General features: G+C 44.4%; 1 protein-coding gene across 4 annotated transcripts in view; it reads right to left on the reverse strand.

Annotated features, from left to right (window-relative positions):
* Window positions 1-2856: 2856 nt before the first annotated feature.
* The window catches only part of LOC101686178 (androgen dependent TFPI regulating protein), a 62335-nt gene continuing 40557 nt past the window's right edge, over window positions 2857-24634 (reverse strand). For 3 of the 4 annotated variants that reach the window (XR_006602595.1, XR_006602594.1, XR_006602593.1), the window contains exons 5-8: window positions 24263-24378; window positions 11410-11561; window positions 6466-6585; window positions 2857-3463 (exon numbers count right to left, since the gene is read on the reverse strand). Coding sequence is in view for 1 of the 4 variants with exons in the window: in XM_045067017.1 (XP_044922952.1) it covers window positions 3429-3463; window positions 11410-11561; window positions 24263-24378 (303 nt within the window). In the remaining 3 variants the exon portion in view is untranslated. The remainder of the gene's footprint in view (window positions 3464-6465; window positions 6586-11409; window positions 11562-24262; window positions 24379-24634) is intronic. The other variant, XM_045067017.1, reaches the window with a different exon arrangement.

Here is a 24634-nt window from a genome sequence, read left to right on the forward strand (position 1 = left end):
GCCTTTTTCTCAGAAGCCCCTGACACACAGGCTGCATGCGAACTTCTGGGGAAGGAGGGTGAGGAAGCCAGGTGCTTCTCCCTTCCCTTTTTGGAATTCCGGCCAGTTTCAATTTACATAACACAGCTTAATCCACAGAAACAGGAGCTGGGAGGCAGGTTCTTTCTCCCTTTCTCTTTTTTTTTCTCTCTGAGACACGGAAACCTTTATTTTCTCCCTACACCACAAACCGGTGCTGTTAAATAATATTGGATAATTGCACCTGTCATACTCCCCATATTGTGCGGAGGAAAAATAATTGCTGGTTTTCTGCTTTGCAGTTTAGCTGTGACTTCGTCATTTGACTCGGAGCATGTCATTTTCTCCCATTTTAGACTGTGTACAGTCAAACTGTGTGAAAGGACCGTGGATAGCAGCCCTGCGTGTGTGAGTGGGCGCGGGCCTCATTCAGCAATGATTTCTAATTTATACAGCATTGAAAATCCACAGCTATAAATAAACAGTTCTGACTGGCTTTGCTGCCTACTCAAGTGCTTTATTAAAAAAAAAAAAAAAAAAAAAGGGAAAAGAAAAGAAAAAGAGCCACCAACTGCATGAGAGAGGGAAACAGCATCTGGGAATGGATTCTGGTTTCTGACACTTGGGCCCGGAAGGGAGAGGCCCAGACTTGGGATGGGTTCAGGGCTCAGCCAGGCAGCCTTCTGGGAAGCCCGGCCTCCCCACTCCTCCCTCTGCCCCCTCCCCTGCCCACGTGCACACGCCATGTGTTTGGGGATTACAGTATATGCAACTAACTTCCTGTTATGACAAGTATTGCGAGCGAGTAGGTGCCGAGGAGCTGAAAATAGCTTGAGAAATGTATGACCCATTTGAGGAGAGGATGGGGCTAATGGATTGTTTAGGCAAACAGAGTTTAATCTTCACCCCATGCCGAAAATTGGTGCTTCATGTGATAAAGCAGCTCTAGAACCCACGGAGACCAGTCCACAAGGCACTGGAGGCATTCCTCTCTCTGCCTCTGTGGTTGAGAGTCTCCACCAAGTTGGGGTCCTCCGACCACTACCTTTTGTCCAGCCTTGCAGAGAGACACGCATTTTTGCTTTGTTAAGTGGAAGCTTTCAGATGGCCAGTTATGGCTCTGCTCTATAATCAAGTGATAGGTGGGCTCAGGAATCGACCACGCGTATGACCTTGGACCAGCCGTTGCCCTCCTCGGAAGCCAGTGGCATACCAGAGTCAGCTCCTGTGCTCTTTGAGAGGACCAAGGGCTTATGCATCTCTCTTCCCAGCTCTGCATTCAGTGGCCCATGGCTAGCTTGAAAGAAGTTGTGGTGGAGTGTTCACACCGCAGAATGGGCAAATGCTCCAATTTTCTTTTTCCCAGAGTGTTGGTTTTTAAACATTTACCAGCCCACCAATATCAGAAACTTGGTTTCTTCATTTGGAAAAGGAGGACATGATACAGCTTCTGCTTAAATGATTCTGGTGAGGATGAAATGAACCATGGGGGTGAGGGCATGGCCTTACACAAAAATTATTGCTGATTCTCTCCCTGTGTGGTTGGCATTGTCTTCTAACCCCTATGGACCTGACCTTCTGTAGGCAGCAAATCCTAGACCTCTTAATGACCGTTTGTTGTGTTTCATGTTTGCTGCACGTGTTTTGTTGCTTCTCCTTTCTTAAGTTCCAGCAGGACAGGAGAACCACTTACCTACTGGTGTATTTGCTCAGTGGGAGGTGGTTCTCAGGTATTTCTGGCATTGGAATGGATCCTGCGGGATGGTCAATCATACAAAAATCAAGGTTTAATTTGGTTACAGGGACAGTGAAGCCACAAATAGAATTCTGCAGGTTCATCCCCACCAGGAGCTTACTATCACTCTAAGAAGTATGCAGCCCCAGTCACCTTTGGGGTGTGGAAAATTTGGGTGATCCCCTGTGGGCTTCATGTTTGGGGAATTTCCACTGTGACAACTGCTTCTGGGCTCCTGCTTAGACCAGGTGTTCTGAGCACTCAAGCAGCCACAGCTCAATCCAAAAAGACTTGTGGCTCATGTTTATATATTAGTAGATAAAGGATTAGGAAGATAACAGGTTTGTTGGTGCCTGTCCTAGGCATCCTGGCGCTGCCTGCCCAGTTGTGGCAGTCTGCCCTCTTCTCTAACTCAAGACTGTTTTTGGTATTTCCGAGGTTTTCTGGTCTGGAATAGATATGGCACAGTGGCCAGTCATAGAGCCATCAAGTTTTGATGTGGTTCTAGGAATAGGTTTTACCAAATTTTACCATTTTTGCCAAATTTCTCCTGCATGGTGTTAGGTTGGGAAACCCAAATACAATTTACTCTGCTGCCCACACCCAGCCCACACGACCCTGGTGACGCACCACTGGACTCCATGCTTACCCACCAGTAGACCCTTATCATCCACGTTCTTTACAAAATGTGCCTGTGAATAAACACCCAGGAAAATTTCCTGGGAAGATCAGAGCAGAGTTCGTGAATGTGTTAATCCCCTAGCCATCAGCTTTGTTAAAGCATAAGCTAACTGTATCAAATGTATCAAAGCATTCTCAGGGATCCTCAGAGCCATGTCACTTCCCATCACTTACTCCCCAAGAGTGGTGTGCATTTGACGAAGGAAGCAATATTCGAATGGAAGAGATTTCGATGATGATGTCGCAAAACCCCATATTTGCTCACAAGAGGGGCAGATTTCTCCATAATTTTTATAACTTACTTTCTCATTGCCCAATTAATTTGCTCTCTGATCAGGTGGACAGATGACTTTGGTAGCATCCATCTCCCTACATCTCTGTCTCGACTGAGGAAAACAAAATAGATGAGCAGTCCATGAAAATAGCTAGTTGATGAAAACACTTGATTTTAGAAAAGTTGGACTCATTAAAAATGGCATAGGACTGGGAGTTAGAAGATCAGGGGGACAAATGCCGTCACCTTAGTCGTGATACTAGCTCCTTGGCCCTCGTGCAGATTACTTCCCAGCTAGGTCCTCAACACCCTCCTCTGTAAGGTGAAGAGTTTTGGTGATGCCAAATCCCTTTCTCTCTCTAAACATTCTCTAATATTGAGTTTACGTGAATTTCCTTGGACTTTGGCAGATTTTCACCACAGAGGCCAGAAAAAGGTAACAGATTCTGAGACAGTTGTTGTTGTTTTTGGCATGTCCAGTAAACTTGCAAAACAAAACAAAACAAAACAAAAAAACCCCAGAGTCCCCACATTAAGCTACCTTCATAAACACTCTTATTAAATTTAAATGTCATTCACTGTCCTTTCTACCTTCCTATGTTGCTCCACCACCTCCCTCAACCCGAAAAGAAAAGAAAAGAAAAGAAAAGAAAAGAAAAAAGAATAGAAATGAAACTCTCATGTTTTCTTCCTCCTTTGTTCTTGGAAAACCACCTGGGATCACTTCCTCTTCTTCCTTGGCTTCATCATGTCACCTGTACGATGAAGAACAGAGACATCAGACTTCAGGGTTTCCCTAATGGGTATTCTTGCATGGGTAGATATTCACCCTGACGTGGGACAGTGGAAAGTCAAGGACACTTAGCCACTTAGGTAGGAAGATGTACTTTTTGGAGTTCTGAAAACCTTCCACCTCTACAGAAAGGACAAGAAGCAGCTCTCTTGTCCCCACTGGTGCTTGACTCATAGGTAACCTGTTGACCAATAGTGTCATTTGCCTTCATAGGGTTCTGTAGGTCAAATGTGAGCCACTGATTGAAGTTGCTCTTGGCCAAGTGTTTACAGGCTGCACACAATCCATCGACAAACTCTAAGATTGTGCAAATGGAGATGAAGAGACCTCAAATTAGAGAAGGAATAGAAAACTGGAGATTCACCTAATTAGGGTTCATTCCATGACCTCTCCCGAAATCAACTGAACAGCCTGAATGGAGGAGTACTGGCATATTGATTGGATATTAGTGAGCTCACTGGAAAGGCTTTCTTCTGCTAAAATTATAACACTGCATTTCTAGAATGACTTCCATTCAATAAGTTGTTACCTCTCTATTTATTGATCATAAACCTTTGCATACGCTCTGAAGTTTCTAATACTCCGTTAATGCATTATCCTTCCCACCTGTTGTAAATGTTATCAATCCTACTTTGAAAACTTTTCTCAAATCAGCCTCTCCTTGCACATTCCACAGCGCTGTTAGTCCTGACTCAGTGCCATAGAAACCTCATGCTTCTATTTCCATGCTTTACCCTTCAAGTCCTGCCCCAGTCCGTCAGTTGTGCCCTAAATGTCTTCTACTAATTTTATTTTGCTAGAATTGCCCTCTCAGAGGTGATAGTGACTGATGACTTGAAGTCTCCCTCATCACACTGATTTTCTAGGACAGCCGACTCCTAATCACACAGCCCTTGGGGCCATCCTATATTAATGCCTCTCAACATTTCTAAGTACAGTGCTCTCTCTTCTTCTTCTTCTGCTCATCAATCCAGATATCCTCAGTCACTCTAGGGAAGCCTTCCTAAGCTACGCAGCTTTATGTCCTTTTCCTTTATGTTCTCACTCATTTTTTGATGTAGACTGTCTCCTGCCCCATCAGGTCTTCTGTATGTTAAGTCTACAAGTACAAACCCAGAACCTTCTCTTTTCTGAAGCATACACTCTTTGCCTGTAATAAATCCTTTGTCAGCTGAATTACACATTAATTCCTTCATTTTCAAGAGCTTGGGCAACATAAACTTCTCAACTTAGTTGCCTCTGCGGTCCCTCTGAAGGCTTCTAAAACCCTCTTACCAACCCCAGCCATTCGAGTTTAACTGTAATCATAACCACACTCCTCCAACACCAGGTGCCCAGGATTGGAGAGTCCTTCTCTATGGATGAAATAAAACAGATACTGAAGGCTTAGAGAGAACAAGCCCAGGAGAAGTGATGGCCAGAAGTTCTTTTGGGGAGGAAAGCAGGTGGCTCCTTCCTGAGATCAGAGTCTCCCACATCCAACACTAAGCACCTAGACAGAGCACTTATACATTGACATAGGCCCGAAAATACACTAGAGAAGGCATCATCCCAAAATGTGTCTCGGGACGGACTTCCAACAGTCATCTCTTCTGTAGTGATTTACGTGTGTGAACATCACAGAAATCATATTTTTCTTTTGTTCATAGCAGGTGGAAGGTGGGCCCTTATTCTTGAATTCTCTTGGAGAAGAGCAGTCTCTAGGCTTCTCTGAGTCTTGAGAATTTATCTCTGACTCTGATTCCAATACATGGTTGGAGATTAGGGAACTGTTGACTTAGTAATAGGTTGTATTATCTTACTCAAACAAAGTCCACAACATGGATTTCATATTCTGATTGGGAAATAATGTTGTTTGTTATCCTTCTTTCCTTCATGGAAGGGTAATTTTTCCAGTGGAACACCTCCTAGTTGGCAGTTAGGAAGCTAAGCCCAACCCTGATTCATTTTAGTCCTTTCTTTATCCTCTGTTAGATAGTACCAAGGAATAGAGATATCCTAGGCCAAACATTTAATGTTTGTCTTGTGCAAGATCCAAAAGTTTTTTGCTGTCATAGCAAAAAAAAAAAAAAAAAAAAAAAAAAAAAAAAAAAAATCAATCAACATCACTATGGATACCATATATAATTATATTCCTTATTATTCCAATAGTCAGAAACAGAGTAAGTAAAAACATTATATTCACTAAGATTTACACCTATGTTTCTACAATCACAAAAGCTAGTGCTGCTAGACTTTGAACTGAAAATTTGAAGAACATTTGCCTAGTTTCCGTGGGTTGGCTTGGAAAAGGGTGAGAAGGCAGATGGTTGGGGAGATAGGAGGTGTTATAAGAATGAGGTTTGAACATGAACATGAATGAGTAAAAGTTTCAGCGCAGACGTAGCATGAAGGAGATGGAGCTGAGGTTCTGGCTGGAGAAATCCTTGTGGGAAAAGAGGCAGTGAAAGAAGGAGAAGCAATAATCCAACATGGATTCCGAGCTGAGAGAGATGAAATTAGGACAAGAAAGGCAAAAAGGAGATATATTTGTTATTAACCAAATGCTGCTCCTGTGGTACCATGCTTTCAAAATACACATGGAATTATCTCCTGATAAGAGTCTTTTGTTATGAAATGATCAGAGGCAATGTGCAAGGCAGAAAAAAAACTTAAATTTCTTCATGGCTAAAACTAAAGATGGCCTCTAAGTAGCTTTCAGCAATAAAATATCTCTTTAAAAAATCTGGTCTACGGAAAATAGTATTAAAGGAAGGTTTTAATGTCCTTCTCTCCAAGCCATAGCCACAAAGTCACTTGGTTAGACTTGAATTTTCAGCTTTTGAACTCTCCTTAGGGGGGAAAGGATTTATGGTCTCAGGTCCTGACAAAGGATAGTCTGACTCCTGGCACATTGCCCTCAGGAATGTTAGCAGAGGGGTCAAGGGCCAGAGATAAGCTGATTGCCTCTCCAGCCACACCTACCTAGAAGGGGCCCTGCCATGTCCATCTGGGAGCACTTAGTTCCTTTTTGTGCCTGATAGATTCTTTAGGTTGTGTTTTTCTTTCTGAGGAACTCCTGTCTTGATGTCAGCAGTCTTGCGTCTTATCAAGGAAAAGAGAGAAAGAAGAAAGAAAGAAAGAGAGGGAAGGAAGAAAGAAAGGAAGAAAGAAAATTAGGTACTCCAGTGGCAGACAGACAAGGAGGCCTATCCTGGAATCCCTTGGCAGCCCTTTTTTCCGGGTGTAAAGAATATGTCTGAGGCTTCCCTAGGTGCTCAGATATGGTGGACCAAGCTTATAATGATCTGCAGAGCCTGCTTCCCCTTGCCTGATTCCTACTATTGTTTGAAATCTACATTCCATCTAACTAAATAGAAATTGAATCTTTCCTGGTGGGTGTCTGGTCTCTGTATGTGACCCTGTGCTTGTCCAGCCCTCTGTCCTATGACACATAAAAGCTAGCAGAGGGAAGGGGGGACATGGTGACAAGTCAGGAATGATGGCTCTCTGGAAACTCTCTAGAGCTTTTTGAGCCCCAGCTTCTTCTTGACGACCAGCAGGACCTTCCTGAGGGCCTGACAGCTTTGTCTCCCTGGTACACAGAGCCAGATCCATGCACCCGCGTACTCCTGAAGGATAACACCCACTATCCAAGTTGACATTTGACTACTGGCATCACCTCTTACTACTGCCCTTCTCTCTCTTCTCTGACATGACACATGAGGAGGTAGAAAGTAGATAGACATTCAGCGAGTGTGGCCGTCACTGCTACAGACCAGCAGCATTGGAATCTTCGGGTGTACACATTAGAAGGAGGGAATCCCACACTGTACCTTAAATCTCCTGAATGAGAATTTATATTTTAACAAGAGCCTCATTTTAACAAGATTTGGAAGCACATAAGTTTGGGAAGCCCTACTCTGAGATCATGGCTCTTGACCCTAACTATAAATTAAAATAACTGGACAGCTTTAAAAAAAATATCAATGTCAAGTTCCCATCTCCATAGATAGGGATTTAACTGGTCTGGGGTGGACCAGAGAATTAGTATTTTTAAGACTCCCCCGGTGCCTTCATAATGTGGAATAAAGGTTAAGGACTATTGCTAGAGAGATACTTCCATATTATATGGGCCTTGACTGATATTTCAGCTATGTAATTGTTGCTTTCCATCGCCTTCAGCTGCATATGGATGCATACAATTCAGATGCATACATTGAAGGACAGGATGGGATACCCACATAGGAAAGGCTACTGATTTTTAAGGAGGGAGAATGAGCTTAACAGCAATGAATCCCACATGCCAGGCCCTGTTTTGGTCACTTGACACTTCTCAAGTCTTTTATGCTTCTCCACAATGTCAGGAGGAGGGTGCTAGTGCTGTCTCCATGGTGCACAAGGAAAGCTGGAAGACAAAGATATTAAGTGCCTTGCTCAGGGTCATGGGTCTACCAATAGCAAGACCAAGGTAGAAACCCAGGCAGTGTGGCACAGAACTTTTCTCCCAACCACTGCCTCCCATGGCATCACCAAAGCTCTCCTTAGAATTGTGCTGTCATCCAAGAAAGCTCATGTGTGTAAAGAGGTGACAAAGTAGGGTTAGCCCTGGATTTGGACAGAAGATGCAGCTGCTTACATGTCTCCACAGATCCATAACAGATTTGGAGAGGCTCAGAGACAGAAGCAGCACACTACTGATCGTCCACACCTCGACAATGCTAAATCACATGGACACTCCCGTGGCAGGCATTCACCAGGGCTGTCCTAGGCAAACTAGCAGGGGTGGTCACCTGACTTAAGAGGTTATCCCATCACTGAGAAGTTGAAGTGTTTTGGCACAGCTTACATGGTTGGTTTGTGGCCAGGTGAGAGACATACCCCGGTTTTTTAAATTTCAATTCCAGTGTCCTTATCCCTACTTTGCACTGTCTGCTCTAACGTGCATCTATTTTTCAACAGCTCTCCAACCAGTATACCACAGCACCATCATCTGTGCTCCTTAAATTCTCTGCCCAATACTTGCATCTCCAACCATTACCGTCTCTCCTTGACTGCTGTCCCCAGAAATCCTGTGCACCAAGTCCCATTTAATGCCTAGAGGGAAGAGTCCTTAGACATCCTTTGTCTGCATTGATTGATCCATTGGATACGCCAAAGGAGAGTCTTTGGAGAGTCAAAGATGGATAAGACACACTCATAACCCTTAAGAACTCAGGGTTTTGTGTAAAAACCCAACTCCGTGCAGACCATAGAAGGCTTCCTGGAAGAGGTGAGTTGATATGATTAAGTGGGTGTGAGACAGGCAAAGACTGGGCGTTGTGAGACACTAAAACCCACAGAGGGGAGGGACAACATCAATGTGTAAAGAAAACAAGTAATTTGGTGGTTCTGCTGATGCACGCATTTAGACAATGGAGAGCAAAAGCCGTGGCACTGGTTCACAGAGCCCCCCATGTGTCATTCCAAGAGTTTGGACTTTTATCTGTAAACTTGGGAAGGCTTAAAGTGTTTTAAGCAGAATAAGACACAGAAAAATGTGCTCACATAGATAGCTCTGTTTAGTTTTAGGCAGTTTAAAGTGTTCACTGCAACTGGGATGTTAAGTGATCTAATTTCTCTTTTAATTCTTACTAGACCATTTGTAATTATGATCCATTTAGAACTTAACACATTTATGATCCTATTCTGATGCTATATAGGGCTTTTGGTCCAGTCTATTTTTTTTTATAAGATTTTATTTATTTATTTGACAGATAGAGATCACAAGTAGGCAGAGAGGCAGGCGGGGCAGGGGGGCGGGGGGAGGCAGGCTCCCTGCCAAGCAGAGAGCCCGATGTGGGGCTTGATCCCTGGACCCTGGGATCATGACCTGAGCTGAAGGCAGAGGCTTTAACCCACTGAGACAATCAGGTGCCCCTTGGCCAGTCTATTCTTTAAGTAGTTAAAAATCTAGACAGAGGATAGGGACATATGGCCACCTATGTGTGTGACTGTCACTCACCCCAATCTCCACATGTGCATGCGTGTGTGGGTCCACATGGAGATGTTAGCCTATTTGCTCATTGGGACCTAACTGTAGCAAAAAATTGGATGAAGCTCTTAACCAATGAAGCTTATTTTAAAAAGCTTTGTGTTGAAAATATTAAATTTGGTGAAAATTTTTTTAATTTAGCAGATGTCTTAAAGTCACTGGGGAGCAACAACTTAGAAGATAATCATAATTCAGACAATTGTTTAAAAAGGTTATTGGTCCATAAGCTCTGAGTAATCAAGTTTTTCTCTGCAAATTTCAAATGGATTAGTTTCTTCCTTTCTTTCTTCTTCTTTTTTTTTTTCTTAATTTTCATATAGATATGGGGAAGGCATCAAAAATCCTTACCAAGAACTTCAAGGAGCCAAACTAGTTAGAATTAGATGTCAACACATCTGAAATGTCAACACATTTTTTTTTTTTTCCTCCTCTCTGGATTCCTGTGAGTTGGAATCCTGATTTTGGGAGTAAATTTTAGTATTCCGTGTTTTAAGTGTTTGCTTTCAAGGATAGTGTCTTTGAGATTTCCCCAACCAGTTACATTCTCCAAGAGTAGAAAACATGTGAAAAAGCCAAATGGCATGCTTATTTCTCCGAGGTCTCATTTTCCTCTCAGAAATATACACTCTTGGGGCGCCTGAGAGGCTCAGTGGGTTAAAGCCTCTGCCTTTGGCTCACATCATGATCTCAGGGTCCTGGGATGGAGCCCCGCATCGGGCTCTCTGCTCAGCGGGGAGTCTGCCCCCCGCCCCCGCCTGCCTCTCTGCCTCCTTGTGATCTCTACTTGTGATCTCTCTCTCTTTCTGTCAATTAAATAAATAAAATCTTTCGATAAAAGGAAAGAAAGAAATATACAATCTTATGAAACCATCGTGGGTTTTTTTATTGTTGGGTTTATTGTTGGCATTGTTGTTTTTGCTTACACAGGCTTGTGTTTCCACACCAGTTTATAGATTGGGTGGAAGATGCCACTTGTGCCATTTCTATTTTGATAGAACAGAATGGCATGTGGGCGTGTGATGTGGGGGACTGTATGTGACTCTTGCTTCCTTATATACAGAATCAGGGTATGCTTCCTGTACTTCCCTTGGGGGATGGGAAAATCATGATTATTTTGCAACCTGACTCTTTGACGGTTACTTTTCCAACAAAATAATATTCTGGGGGTGGCCTGGTGGAAGAAGCAAGGGGGAGGATACAGTCTTCCATTTTAAAGTCAGCTGAGTTAAGGTTTTTTGGTTTCGTTTGTTTGTTGTTGTTTTTAGGAAGCAACATGGTTCCAGCTGCCTATAATTAGAAAGCTTAGCTTACTGACATATTCACTTTGCCCAAGACCCTGTTTAAATGAGAATTCCCATCTCAAGCAGAGGATGTGATTTTATCTGGTAAATGTTTTACTAAGGGTTGAGAGGCAACCTAAATGCAGAAGGATGGGAAATCATCTGGGAAGGCACTGCTGAGGTTAGAAGAATAAAGAGGGTCTCTGGACCCTTATCCTTCAAAAATGGAAACCTTGACATTGTATCCCCCAGTCCCTCACTTATGGGAGGAAGACCCTAAGTTCATTTTTTTTTTTTTTTTCCATGCTTCGGGTGGTGACACCTTGCTCTCTGGGTCCTGAGCTCTCTAAACAAAATTATTTTTAGCCTTGAAGTTAAATGAGGTATTGTTTGGGGGAGGAGGAGAAATAATTTGATGGGGTCCTTTGAGAAAATCCAAAGTTCCCCCAGGCTTTCCCTCTGCCTACTTTGGTAGGACCTATCTGAATCCTTTGGACAAAGACATTAAGCATTACTGCCTTCTGCTTTTGGACTAGTTTCTCCTTCTGTTTCCAGGAAGGATGGAGAGCGTGTAAGGAAGGCATGCCTCTGTAGGTAAAAGAGAAATAAACTGACCCCATTTCCAGTAGTTGAGCTTCTCTCCAAGTAGATAGATGCCAGCACTAAAGACGTAGCTGAGAGAGAAGAAGGCTGTTAGACCCACCGGGCTGAGTTTGGCTAAGACAGGATACACCCACGTACCCGTCTCAGAGTAGATCCACAGGACCCTGCAGAAAATGACAAGTCACAATAATTAGGAAGGCAGGGGCGGGTTGGTGGTAGAGCCATTTTATCCTCAAGATCAATGGGGTTCTGGAGCCAAGGGAGATGAAAAGAAACCATGGGGATCATTTGTCAACAGCTGAGGTGTTCCACAAACCTACAGAAGTGAGTCTTTTCTGGATAAACAGACTTGATTCAAAGAGACATCCTATATCATAAGCTGAACTTGGCTATTTAACCTAATCCATTAGAATTCCGTGTTGGCGAAAGAATATGGGAGAACATCAAACACATCATCAGCCAAAGAGAGTATGTGAGGACACAAATTATTCCTTTCCCTGAGAGGTATGACCTGCTGAGACATTGAACTTGCTGAGACGGCATCGTTTGCTGACTCTCAGCCAGACAAGCAGGTTTGCTTTTCTGTACCTGAGAGTCAGGTGTAGCTTTTCATTAGCCCTCCAAACCTGTTGGGGTCGGAGGGACAGAGATGAGCCACTATTGTTCTATTACAATATGCCTTTTAGAGGTAGGAGGGGTTTAACTGTCGGCCCTGATTTCAGCTACTGAATATAGCCATGGACAGAGTGTTCAGTAGGAAGGGATGGGTTTACAGGAGGCTCAGATCTTGCTCATGTGAGTAGAGAATAGAAGTCATGTCTGGTAGCCAAGAGAAGGAAAAGAAATGCTAGGAGAGGAGCCACAATGTCTAAGCAAAGCCCCAAAAATGCAGTATGCTGGAAACCAACTGCACTGAAAGATGCCAAAATCTGAAATAACTTTTAAAATTAAATATGAGAAACATGATGTATCAACTACAGTTTATAATTGGTTAAGAGGACAGAATCTGGAACCAGCCTTCTGTGATCCAAATCCGAGTTCTGCAACCTATTAGCTGTCTTACCTTCAACAATTTATTCAGCCCTGCTGTCCCCTGCCTTCATGTGATAAGTGAGGAGTGCAAACAGGATCCATATTTTAAAGGTGTTATCAGGATTAAGAGAGTTAACACATGTAAAATAAAATAGCGCCTGGCCCATTGTGAGCCTTTAATCAGAGTTCGAAAGCTTCTCTCTTCTTAGGGATGGCACGGAGGGGTCCTAGCAACCTTTCTTTGAGGCTCCTTATCTCTTGTAATAATTAGGATAGGCGAAGTCATGCTTCAGAAACAGCATTCAAATTTGGATACCTCAGGTTATCAAAAGAGTTCAGAGGGAAGAATAGAATTCTGAGCTTAACTTCAGAAATCCAAGTGGACTCTTGGTTGTTTCAGATACTTCAGATTTGTCAATGGCTTGTGGAAGAGACAAGGACTAATATGAGGGTCAGGCCTGGGGTGAGGCAAGAGAAGCATGAAATTTAAGGGGCCATCTCTGTCTCTCAAAGGACACAATTAATAAATTGAAAAGGAAACCTATGGAAAGGGAAAAATATTCTCAAATCATAATTGATAGAGGATTAGTGTACATAATATACAAAGAACTCCTCCAACTTAACAACAGCAAGAAATAAACCCAAACAACCCAATGAAAAATGGACGAGACCCAATAGACATCTTTCCAAAGAAGATATACAAATGGTCAACAAACACATAAAAAGATACTCAACATCACCTATTATTAGGGAAATACAAATCAAAACTATAACTAGATACCACTTCACACCCATTAGGATGGCCACCATCAATAAAATATCAAGTGTTGGAGAGGTTGTGGAGAAATTGGAACTCTTATGCACTGTTGTGAGGTACAAAAAATGGTTTAAATGCCATGGAAAACAATGTGGCAGTTACTCAAAAAATTAAATATAGAATTACCATATGATCTAGCAATTCAACTTCCTTATCTATACCCAAAATAACTGACAGCAAGAACTCAAAGGGATTATTTGTATACCTGTGTTCATAGCAACACTATTCTCAATAGCGAAAACAAAGAAGCACCCAAGCGTCCGTTCACGCATGAATGGAAACATAAAATGTGGTAGAGATAAGCAATGAAAAATTATTAAGCCTTAAAAAAGAAAGAAATTCTGACACATGCTACAACATGAATGAACCTTGAGGATATTATGTTACATGTAATTAGCCAGTCACTCACACACAGAAATATATTGTCCGATTGTACCTAGAGTCATCAAATTCATAGATACAGAAAGTAGAATGGTGTTTAACAGGGCTTGAAGGAGGGAGGGAACGGGGATTTACTGTTCCATATGTACAGATACTCAGGACACCTGGGTGGCTCTGTTGGTTAAGCATCCGACTCTTGATTTTGGCTCAGGTCATAATCACAGGGTCATGAGATCGAGTCCTGTATTGGGCTCCATGCTAAGCATGGAGCTTGCCTGAGATTCTTCCTCTCTCTTCTTTTCTTTCTGCCCCTCCCCACACCCCCCACTCTAAATTAATTAATTATTAATGAAATAAAATCTTTCAATAGACTTTGCTAGGTCTACCTCACCTGGTTCATATTATACTGTTTTTATCTATGGTGATAATAGCTCCGTTCCTGGAGCAGACCTCCTATCAAAATTCTTTTTGGAAATAAGAGAAGGTCCAAGGGTTTTCCTGAGCCTCTGTTTCTTAAAAATAATGGACTATTACTCAGCCATCAGAAAGGATGAACACCCAACTTTTGCATCAACATGAATGAGACTGGAGGAGATTATGCTAAGTGAAGTAAGTCAAACAGAGAAAGTCATTTATCATATGGTTCCACTTATTTGTGGAACATAAGGAGTAGCACAGGGAAGGGAAAAATAAAGGGAAGAAATCGGAGTTAACGAACCACGAGAGACTATGGACTTTGGGAAACAAAGGGAGGGTTTTAGAAGGGAGGTGGTTGGGGGGGATGGGTGAGCCGGTTTTGGGTTTTAAGGAGGGGGGGACTGCACGGAGCACTGGGTGTTATATGCAAACAGTGAATCATGGAACACATTTTCAAAAATTAATGATGTACTGTATGGTGACTAACATGACACGATAAAAAAATAATAATGAGCCTAAAATACTCTTCATGTCAAAGAGGCACATTTTGGGTGGAAATTCTGCTCCACTACCTTTTCATTTTGACCAACACTGGAGTTTTATGAGATGTGCATTCCATTGTCTTCTGTCCGTCTGCTTCTTATGATAGGCCAGGAAAGGTTTAAGGGACAGAAAATAAATCCCCAGAGATGGGGATCAACAACAATTTGAGGTCAACAAGGAGACCTGAATGCACTCCAATGGAACCTTTTAATTAGTTCACTTTGTTTACCTTGTATACTAAAAATTAGGGCTCCTAATTTCTATGCCCATTTATACAAGATAGTCAGCAAGTAAGGACATTCCCCTAGAGGCCTGGAAAGTTTCTCTTTATTTACTTCATTTTTGTTTCCTTCAGCGTAAGGTTCCACAAAGGAAAGTTCCTGAGGTACGTTCATGAAGTCTGCAGTTTCACAGAGAAAGTGCAAAGAAAGTTAGAGGTGTGTGAACTGTCAGCGGAAAAGTAATGAAAACAAACACGGTATCAGGCAACAGGGCAAATATTTGACAAAGGGCAACCCGCGGGAGGCCTGGGGAGGAGATGATCATACTGAAGTGGGATCACTTCTTTTTTTTTTTTTTTTTTTTTTTTTTTTTTTTTAAGATTTATTTGAGAGAGAGAGAGGAAGAGAGCCAGAATATGCACATGAGTGTGTTGGGGGGGTGGGTAGAGGGAGAGAGAGCAGGAGACTCTCCGCTGAGCAGGGAACCCCACATAGGACTTGATCCCAGGAGTCTGGGATCATGACCTGAGCTGAAGGCAGAGCGCCCCCTGGGATTACTTTTTTATGGCTTGCCAGAATATATGTTGAAAGGTGTTGGGAGAGAGAGAGAGGAGGAGAAGGAGGAGGAAGGAGAGAGGGCAGAAGGAAGAGAGGAAGGAAGGAAAGAAGGAAGGAAACAAAGATGGAGGCCAAAATGAAATTCACCACTATCTTCCTAATCAATGTCAACTCTTCCCCAGCCCCATACAGGATCCTGTGCAACCATATCTAAATGCTTGTCTGCTGCACTCCACTCCAGCTTCCTTCATCTGACAGATGTAATTGTCTCCTTGCTGGGCTTTCTTGCACGCTTCAATCCACTTTCCATACCACAAGCTACTAGTAATCCAGCAATCTTTCCAAAAGAGAAATCTGCCCATGGCACTCTCCTGCCTCCAAGGGATCCCCACCAACGCCTTCGGAAAATACTCAAGCTCCTTTACCCAGCCTACCTGGCATTGCCCTGCCCCACTGTCCGCCTCCAGATCTACAGCCCACCCATACTGGATCCTTTTCTGTTTCTTAAATGAGCCGAGCTCTGCTGCTCTGGGCCTTCCCTCATGCTGTTGTCTCTGCTTGGAACACCTCAGACATTTTTACTTCCCAAGACACACTTCTCCTTGGCCTGTGCCTGGCAGAACCATACTCACGCTTCAAGTCTCAGCTTAAAAGTCAATTTCTCTAGAAGGGATTTCCCAAAGTTCCTGTATCACTCATTCAGTGAGGTTCTTATGCTACACACTTCCTTTACTGTGAACTTACCTTGTGGCTTATTGGACTGTCTTTCTCCGTAGCCTGGAATGGCACAGGGAGCTTATCTGTCATGCACATCTGTTTCCCAAGGGCCAAGAAGATGGCAAGTTTGTAGATCTTTACAGGAATGACTTTTCGGGGAAGTTCTGCTAGCACATATGGTTCCCTTTAACTACTGTTCAATGTGGCTGCTGTGGACAGCTCTCGGCTGCCTGATCCACCAAGGACACCGCAGCCTCTGAAACCCGGGAGACGGACCCATAGCCTTCCAAATTCTAGTTAATCTATTGCTCACTTCATTAACACTTTGAAGAGGCCAATCATTCTGTCCCTCATTTCAGAGAACAATTTTATATGTCCTTCTAGAGCTGTCTGCCATGTGGATCTATGTGAGTCAGGTTGGGCAGGCACAGACTGGCAGCCAAAAATTAATGTTCTGTAGTTTTATCCTTCTAATCTTGTAGCATCCAATGATTGTCATAAAAGTAATAATTTCTGTGTTTTATCAGTACAGCCACAGTGGAAGTCTGTGGGTTAGGGACTAGTAGATAACAAGGGGTTTGGTGGGCTTTCTGCATATAATTCTTAAAGTGCTAATACTCATGCTGCCTCTCCCTAGCCCAGAAGAATAATAGAATTAAAGGACCCCCCAGCCCTGTATTTTCATGCCAACTTCCAACAGAAGCATGTGAGATGATCACAGTTTCACCTGAGGCCAGAAGGAAAGGAAAACCTGGATTCCTGTTTTGTCAATAAACTCAACAAGTTAGCAGACCTCCTACAACGGAAATGTCCATGACAACGGCTGGGACCTGGTGATTCCTTAAGGTAGGGACTGAGTTCCTTGCTGCCTTTGCAGTGCACCCCCCTGTCACCCCTCTGCTCACTGTCCTGCCAGGCTTTCCTACAAACAGCTCCTGCTCACACATGAGCAATGGCACCTTGAAGACACCCACCAGGTTTAAGCTACAAAGATGACTCCAAGACCCTCTTGGTTTTCTACCATCTGATCATTTTTGCTATTTTGCTGTCCCCTTGCCCCTCATGCCCCTTAGATGCCCTCATATTCACTTTCTACTGTACTCTCTCTGCCTCCCCCTAACTCTCTCCTCTCTCCCTCCCCTCCAATCCCTGTCTCCCTTGCCACTCTCTCCCCACTTCCCTCTCTCTCTCTCTTCAGCAACCTCATCCCACCAGGTGGGTTTGCTCCCTGGATCTCCACCGTAACCCCCGACTCTTGGGAGGCCCAGGTCTAAATGTCCAAACAGAAGTTCCTCTCACCCAATGATTCTCAACCTTGGCTGAAGATTAGAATTGCCATGGGGGTTTTAAAAACCTGAATTCTCAGGACATATCCTAAGCCAATTAAACCAGAATGGGATTCAGATTTAGGATTTTAAGTGGAGTGTCTCACTTGCACCCCCAAATTATTTTTCTGCTTCTCTTAGGGCAACCACCATCTTCCCAGTCCAATGGCCCAAAATTCATAGACTTGTCCTTGATTTTTCTTTCTCATTTGCCCACGGCATGCTGATTAATCCACAAAACCTGTTCCATCCCTTCCACAATGTGGGCTGCCCTCCATCCTGCTGGTGCCGACGTATCATTCTGCGGGTTGGTACTGTTTCTAATTTCTTCAGCAGGCATTCTGGTTGAACAGGAGCTGAGGTTTGCACAGGAGGCGTGAAGAGGGCGGATGGCCATGTTCTGTCCCAGCTCCTCAGCTATCACCTGTCTCCATTCTGCATCCTGGGGGACCCAAGCTTCAAATGTTGATAAGAGGGGGGTCTATGTGGGGCGCCTGGGTGGCTAAGTGGGTTAGGGCCTCTGCCTTCGGCTCAGGTCATGATCCCAGAGTCCTGGGACCGAGCCCTGCATTGGGCTCTCTGCTCAGCGGGAGCCTGCTTCCTCCTCTCTCTCTGCCTGCTTCTCTGCCTACTTGTGATCTCTGTCAAATAAAAAAAAATCTTAAAAAAAAGAAGAAGGGGGTCTATGTGGCATCTTTATATTTATTTCATATATTAATTTACCCAGGGGCTAAGGAGTACTTGTGTGGAAAACGGGGGCTGGGATTCTGATCTCAATATGCAAGGTTCTGCAATTACAGTGCATGTAGATGGCCCCAGACGAAGGTTTTATTTATACCCAGGAAAGAGTAGTAGGGGCTCTGGGCAGGAATTCATTACAAGTCATGAGTGGAAATAGGAGCTGATCTGGGAACTCAGCTCCGTGCATCTCTCTGGCAGTTTTTAATGTATTCCGGAAGGTAACATATCTCTATGTATATAGTCCATGTGTAAGTGTGTATGTAAATGGATGCACAAATTTAGAGGATTGCTACACTGGACGGCCCTGGGCGGCTTCTATGTGGGAGCTTAGCCAAGTGAGTAAAATGGAGGAGAAAGGAATGATCTCCCATGCTTCATAGGAAGGACCATTGAGGAGGAACTCTACAAATATTCCCCCCACCCACCCACTGCTGGGTAATAGCTGCAGATTTGCTTGACACCTGTCCTCAGCATGCAATGCCTTACCCACTAGCAGAGACACCTGTGGCACCTACAGACTTCTGGTCTACCAAGTGCAACGTGGTGGGGCCCCGCAGGCCAGCTGGGGCTGTTGCAGTAGCCAGTAGCATCATGATACTGACACAGTGAACAACAGCAGAGTGGGTCACCAATGAGGGCGGCAAGCTGTACTGAAAGCAGAGCCAGGTGTGGGCGCAGGAAACTAGGGGTCATCACCTTTCAATCTGCACAGGTGGACAATATGGGCAGGTGTGAGCACGCATGTGCTTATTAGGACTCTTAGAGAAGAGGGTCCTGAAGCCTGGGCCACCTGCAGCTGGGAAAAGGGGGCTCTGAAGCCCCAGACCTGGGCTGATCCCGGAGCTATGACATAACCACGGACAAAATATAGGTCATGGGGATTCAACCTCATGGTAAGAATATTCCAACTAACTTTTATTTGTGTGTTATTTTACTCTATTTTGCTTCCCACGTCTTGCTGCTCCAATCCATTTCAAAATGCACCATTGTCAAGACAGCCTTTTGCCAACATAATTCTCTGGCCATGTTACTAGCAGCTCCACTTCCCCTCCCGGCCGTAGAAACAAGTAGCAACAGTGAAACCGCACATTGTCTACCCTGTGTCTAACCTCTAACATGCTGGCGGTCAGCGTCTGGGGGTGGGCAGTTTGAGGACCACTTCCTATTAGCCTCTGTTACCAGTAGGTCGGGCGACAGCAAGGTGCTGACCATTACTTTACAGGGATCGGTCCTCTCCTGGCCTTGGGACCATGCTCTGTTACTCACTTTCTCTCACTTTTGTCACACCCACCAGTCCTTTCAGGCCTGGATCCAACACCTACCTTTCCTGAAGCCCTTCCCACACCTCCCAGCGGGACATAACTGCTTCCTCCCCTGCATTCCTGGGGTTCCTTGTATTTGCTAGATGTCATCCCTCCCCATCTTGTGTTCTTAAAATGCTCATTCCCCCCTTAATAAGCACAAATCCCCTATAGGCAGGCACTTGGCCTGACAGCACTTGGCTTTTCCCAGCAAGACCAACCCTGTGTTAGGGGAGATATTTGTTCCATAAAAGAGTGAATCAGAGCGAGCTGTAGGAAGGTTTCTGTTTTCCTGCTCCTCACCAAGACCAAAGAGCGAGTGAGGTGAGGTGTTTAGGGGTGAGAGATATGGGAGCGGGGAGCAAGCTACCGTATTTATAGGTGAGTCATGCTTTCCAAAGGAAATAAAAGATTTGCAGTTATTACTATTCTGCAAAGCTTTATTTTCCCACTTACAGGTCAGCCCTCCAATTCTGCAATCTGAAAAATCACAAAAATCAAGTGCCACATGCGAGGCAGTCTCCACGGTCTGGGTGGCTATTTTTAGGTCATCGTAACGTGGTTTCATCTGGGCAGTGCTTCTCCAGCTCTGAGTTACTGCCGTTTTTCTGACTCATGTTTGCTTCTCACACTCAGTCTGGCCTCAGCCCATACTCTTTACCTCATTCCTGCTAGGCTGTTTCCCTATTTGACCATCCAAACTGGCATGCCTAACAGCTGGCCCACGGCCACTTCCCTGAAACATCTCCCTGGATAGACACAGTTTGTGAAAGCTTGTTGCTGGCCATCTGTGGCTGGGAGGGCCCATGGGCCCCAGAGCCTTGCGTAAGGGTAGACACAGCATGCCACAGAGTGGGAGCACCCACAGTTGGGATGGATGGGCAGAGAGAAGGAAGTTTCAGCCCGTGGGGCAGCAGATGGGCGTAGTCACTTCGTTCTAGCAAAAACGGAGCCCAGTGAGCCAGATGCTGATTTGGGGCCTCATCGAGGATAAGAGGTCCAAATCCCAAACCACTTCAGCTCCCCACTGGGGCCCACCCAGCATGTTCCTGCTGGTGACAGGTCTCTGCCCCTCCCTCCCCTTGCTCCCTTGTAGCTTTAACACTTGAACGTCCAATCCAACACAGAGCTGGAAACCATGACATCGTGGAAAGTTGTTGACCATACAAATGAAGCTAAGGTTGTTTGCCTACCTCCCCTTCCCCCTGCATTTTGTACGGTGTGTTTTGCACAAATGGGGAGCTGAACCAACACCCAGCCCTGTGGATACCGTGGGAAGTGAACTGCATTTGGAAACAGGAGCCCTGAGTGTAAGTCCTAGGGCTGATTTTCCCCAGTCCTATGACCTTGGGCATGTCATGCTGGATGACCTTTACCTCACCTCTACCACTCAGCCTCTCTCTTTCCATTTGCAGACTTACTGGCATTGCCATCCGTTGGCTAATGTCAATTCTTAGCACAAATGTCACTAACCCATGTCCTGGTCTTGTTCTTCTTCAAATGTCACACTTCATTCAGAGTCCAATCATGTTTCTTACATAAGCCACATCATTTCTCTCCTCCACTTAAAACTTTCCCACAGACAAGTAGGTTCAGAGTCTGGACTCACTGATGTGAACTGATGATACAGCTTTTCCCTGTCCTCCAGGTCAACCCTAACCTCAGCAACTCCTTAGCAGATGCTGTTCCCTTTGCCTGAAGTTCTTTTTCACATCTCTTTTGACTTCCTCCTACTCATTCTTTGAGTCTCAGCTTACACCTCAATTCCTATAGCAGCTAGCTTTCAATATCCCTCCTGGGTACCCACAGCACCGTGCACTTCCGCCTCCGCGTATTGTCCCTCTGTTTGGGCACTTTCTTCTCTCTCAGACAGTCCCCAAAGGGGGCGTGGTGCCTTACACATCACCATATCCTCAGTCACTTAGCACACTGCCTGGAGCTGATGAATGATTGAAAGGACACAGGATACATTCATACGGGATCCCATCTCATTGTACCTCCTTTCTCCAACCCCTCAATTCCCTGCATTGTCACATTGCATGACCAAGCCCTATAGATCACTGCTTCTCATCTTTATGGCCACCACAATTTCTCCCCCAAATACCAGTGGCTTTTGGTGGTCTTTTACTCCATTGGTCTCTGAAGATAAAAGAGCAAGAATCAGATGTGACAATCGATGACCAAATTCCAAGTCCTTCGGTAGAAAAAGTTAACAGATTGGCCACCTGGGCGGCTAAGGCAGTTAAACATCTGCCTTTGGCTCAAGTCATGATATCGGGGTCCTGGGATCTAGCCCCTGCACCAGGCTCCCTGTTCAATGGGGAGCCTGCTTCTCCCTCTGCCCCTCTCCCCACTCGTGATCTTTCTCCCTCTCTCTCTCTCTGTCTTTCTCCCTTTCTCTCTTGCAAAAACAAACAAACTAAAAAAATAATAATAACAGACTACAAAATGCTGCCTTATATACTAACTCCAAAAGTTATACTCAGCAAGGAAGACCAAATCAGATGGAAGTCCACACACAAAAAAAACAAAATATGGAAATTCATATACATAATCAGTCAGACACCACTCTGCTTCTGCTCCACACATGACAACAGGAAACTATATCTTAATGTATACCTACTCTTACCCAAGCTCAGTTTCCAGATAGTCTATCTTTAGGGATTTATTCTTTTGGGTTAAGCCAGATATGGCAAATACAAGGCACATATCCTGCCACTTTCCATTCTTACACTATCAGCAGCTATTGCTAAAGGATGGCAAAACTCTTTTCTGGTCTCAGAATCATTCACCTGCTGGTGCTCCAGATATCAAGCACCAGTAGGTTCCCAACTATCACCTACTCTCTGAAAGTATCCTTGGTAAAAATGCAGAGGCCCGAACTGGAGAACATGTTAGATCACTGGAGTCTTGGGGTAGATTTATGGAGCATGTACTTTCTTTCTTCTAGAGAGGAGAAGCAAGAAAGATTTGGGACATTCAGGGAAGAAGAGGTGCAGGAGGGTGGAAGGTGACTACATAGCAGAAGGAGAAAAGGCAAGGGAAGAACCATCAATGGAGTTCCGGGCGCCAAGCTTACGAGTTCTGAAATAAAGGATGGCAAAAGCCAATTAAACAAGCACTGGAAGAGTCCAAGTCACTTGGATTACATTCTCTTTCTGGCTTCCATCTCTAGCAGAGCCCTCTACTGAGTTCAACTTTCCCCAAATAAGAAGGAATTGGGGGATGACCTAGATTCTCTGATGGGAACAGCTGATGCAGTCTAGGCTAGAGAAGGCGCACTCTGATTAGCTTCTGTTAAGATGTATTATGCTTGGCAGGCCCCTATCCATAGAGCAAGAGCATGGTAGTGGATGAGAAGGTGACAGAATGGAAAGGGGGGTTTCCAATCACTTCGTGGAATGCCAAGGGTTTTCCCTTGATTACAGACCACTGAGCAGCCCTTCTGAGTCTTGGCGTCACCAGGTGGTTGAATAATGAAAATTAGGCCAGCTCCTTGAATTACCTCTCATGCCTCCAATAAGGCTGTTCTGCAAGCCTCTGGGCAGTTGCCCAAAAGCCCTATTGGAGTTCCAGGGCCAGATGTTGATGCAAATGAGCCCATAAAAAACAGGCAATGGGAATGGGCCAAATGGAGCATGTTCCTTTTTAGATGGAATATATTTGGATAATATATTTTGGAATATATTTGGATGCTTCAGATCATTCAGCCATCCAAACATTTTACTGTTTTTTTTTCTTTTTTAAAATTTTTCCCATTTTATTTTTTTAACTTAAGTTCAATGAATTAACATAGAGTGTATTATTAGTATCAGGGGTACAGTTCAATGATTTCTAAGTTGCATACAACACTCAGTGTTCATCACATCATGTGCCTTCCTTCATGTCCGTCACTCAATTACCCCATCCTTCCACCAAACTCCCCTCCAGCAACCCTCCGCTTGTTTTCTGGAGTGAAGAGTCTCTTATGGTTTGCCTCCCTTTCTGGTTTCATCTTGTTTTATTTTTCCCTCCCTTCCCCTATGATCTGCTTGTTGTTTTGTTTCTTATAGTCCACATATGAGTGAGATCATAGGATAATTGTATTTCTCTGATTGACTTATTTTGCTTAGCATAATACCCTCTAGTTCCAACCATGTTGTTGCAATTGGCAAGATTTCATCCTTTTTGATGGTTGCGTCATATTCCACTATATATCTTGTACCACATCTTTATCCATTCATCTGTAGAAGGACCTCTGGGCTCTTTCCATAGCTTGACTATTTGGACATTGCTTCTATAAACATCCAAACATTTTAATTTTAAATGAAACCAATGGTCAATACTTTCTTGGGGAAACTAATAAGTGCAGCTTTGCAACGATGACTTCTTCCTGAGAGGGAGCAAAGAATGCGTGACTTGCCTGTGCATGCACACCTGTGTCCTCTTGGGCACATGATGCTTCCATGGCATTAGCATCAAACAATACTCAGTCATTAAGCAACTGCCTTCGGCTCAGGTCATGATCCTAGGGTCCTGGGATTGAGCCTTGTTGGGCTCTCTGCTCAGCAGGACGTCTGCTTTTCCCTCTCCCACTCCCCCTGCTTGTGTTCGCTCTCTGTCTCTCTCCCTGTCAAATAAATTCTTCAACAACAACAACAACAACAACAAAACATCAAACAATAAGAACCTCTCCTACCTAAAAATTTAGTGATGGTTAAATCCCTGTTAGCCCAAGATAAAGACATTCCTACAAAACAGTATGCTCCTTCTGGAGTACCTCACAATCCTGAGGGAAAAAGCCCAAGTAGATTTTCTCTCTGCAATTCTTACCTGCTGATGTACACAAGACTAGCGAGAGCCAACAAGGTGAGACCTTCCTTCTTCCGTGGATAGCAGTGCGGGCTGAGGATGACTTCCGCCAGTGCAAAGGGCAGGATGGATGTGTGCTGAAGGACAGAAAATGAAAAACCATGTCAGGCTGCCCCTGCTGCCTGCCATGGCCCTAATTCTCTCTTTCCTCCCCACTCTACCTTCTTAGGCAACTGCCAGATGAGATGGCCCCTAACTTGGCTTAGATCGTGCTCCTTAGATGCTTTGGGGCCTGCTGTGGCTCCCTACTGCCCTCGGTGATGGCCCAAACTCCTTTGTCTGGCCACCAAGGCTCTGGGTAATGTGCTACCCTCCTCTCGCTCCTGCTTACTG

Source organism: Mustela putorius, unplaced genomic scaffold, assembly GCF_011764305.1.
Source record: "Mustela putorius furo isolate JIRA1106 unplaced genomic scaffold, ASM1176430v1.1 tig00003870_pilon_pilon_pilon, whole genome shotgun sequence".
NCBI lineage: Eukaryota > Metazoa > Chordata > Mammalia > Carnivora > Mustelidae > Mustela > Mustela putorius.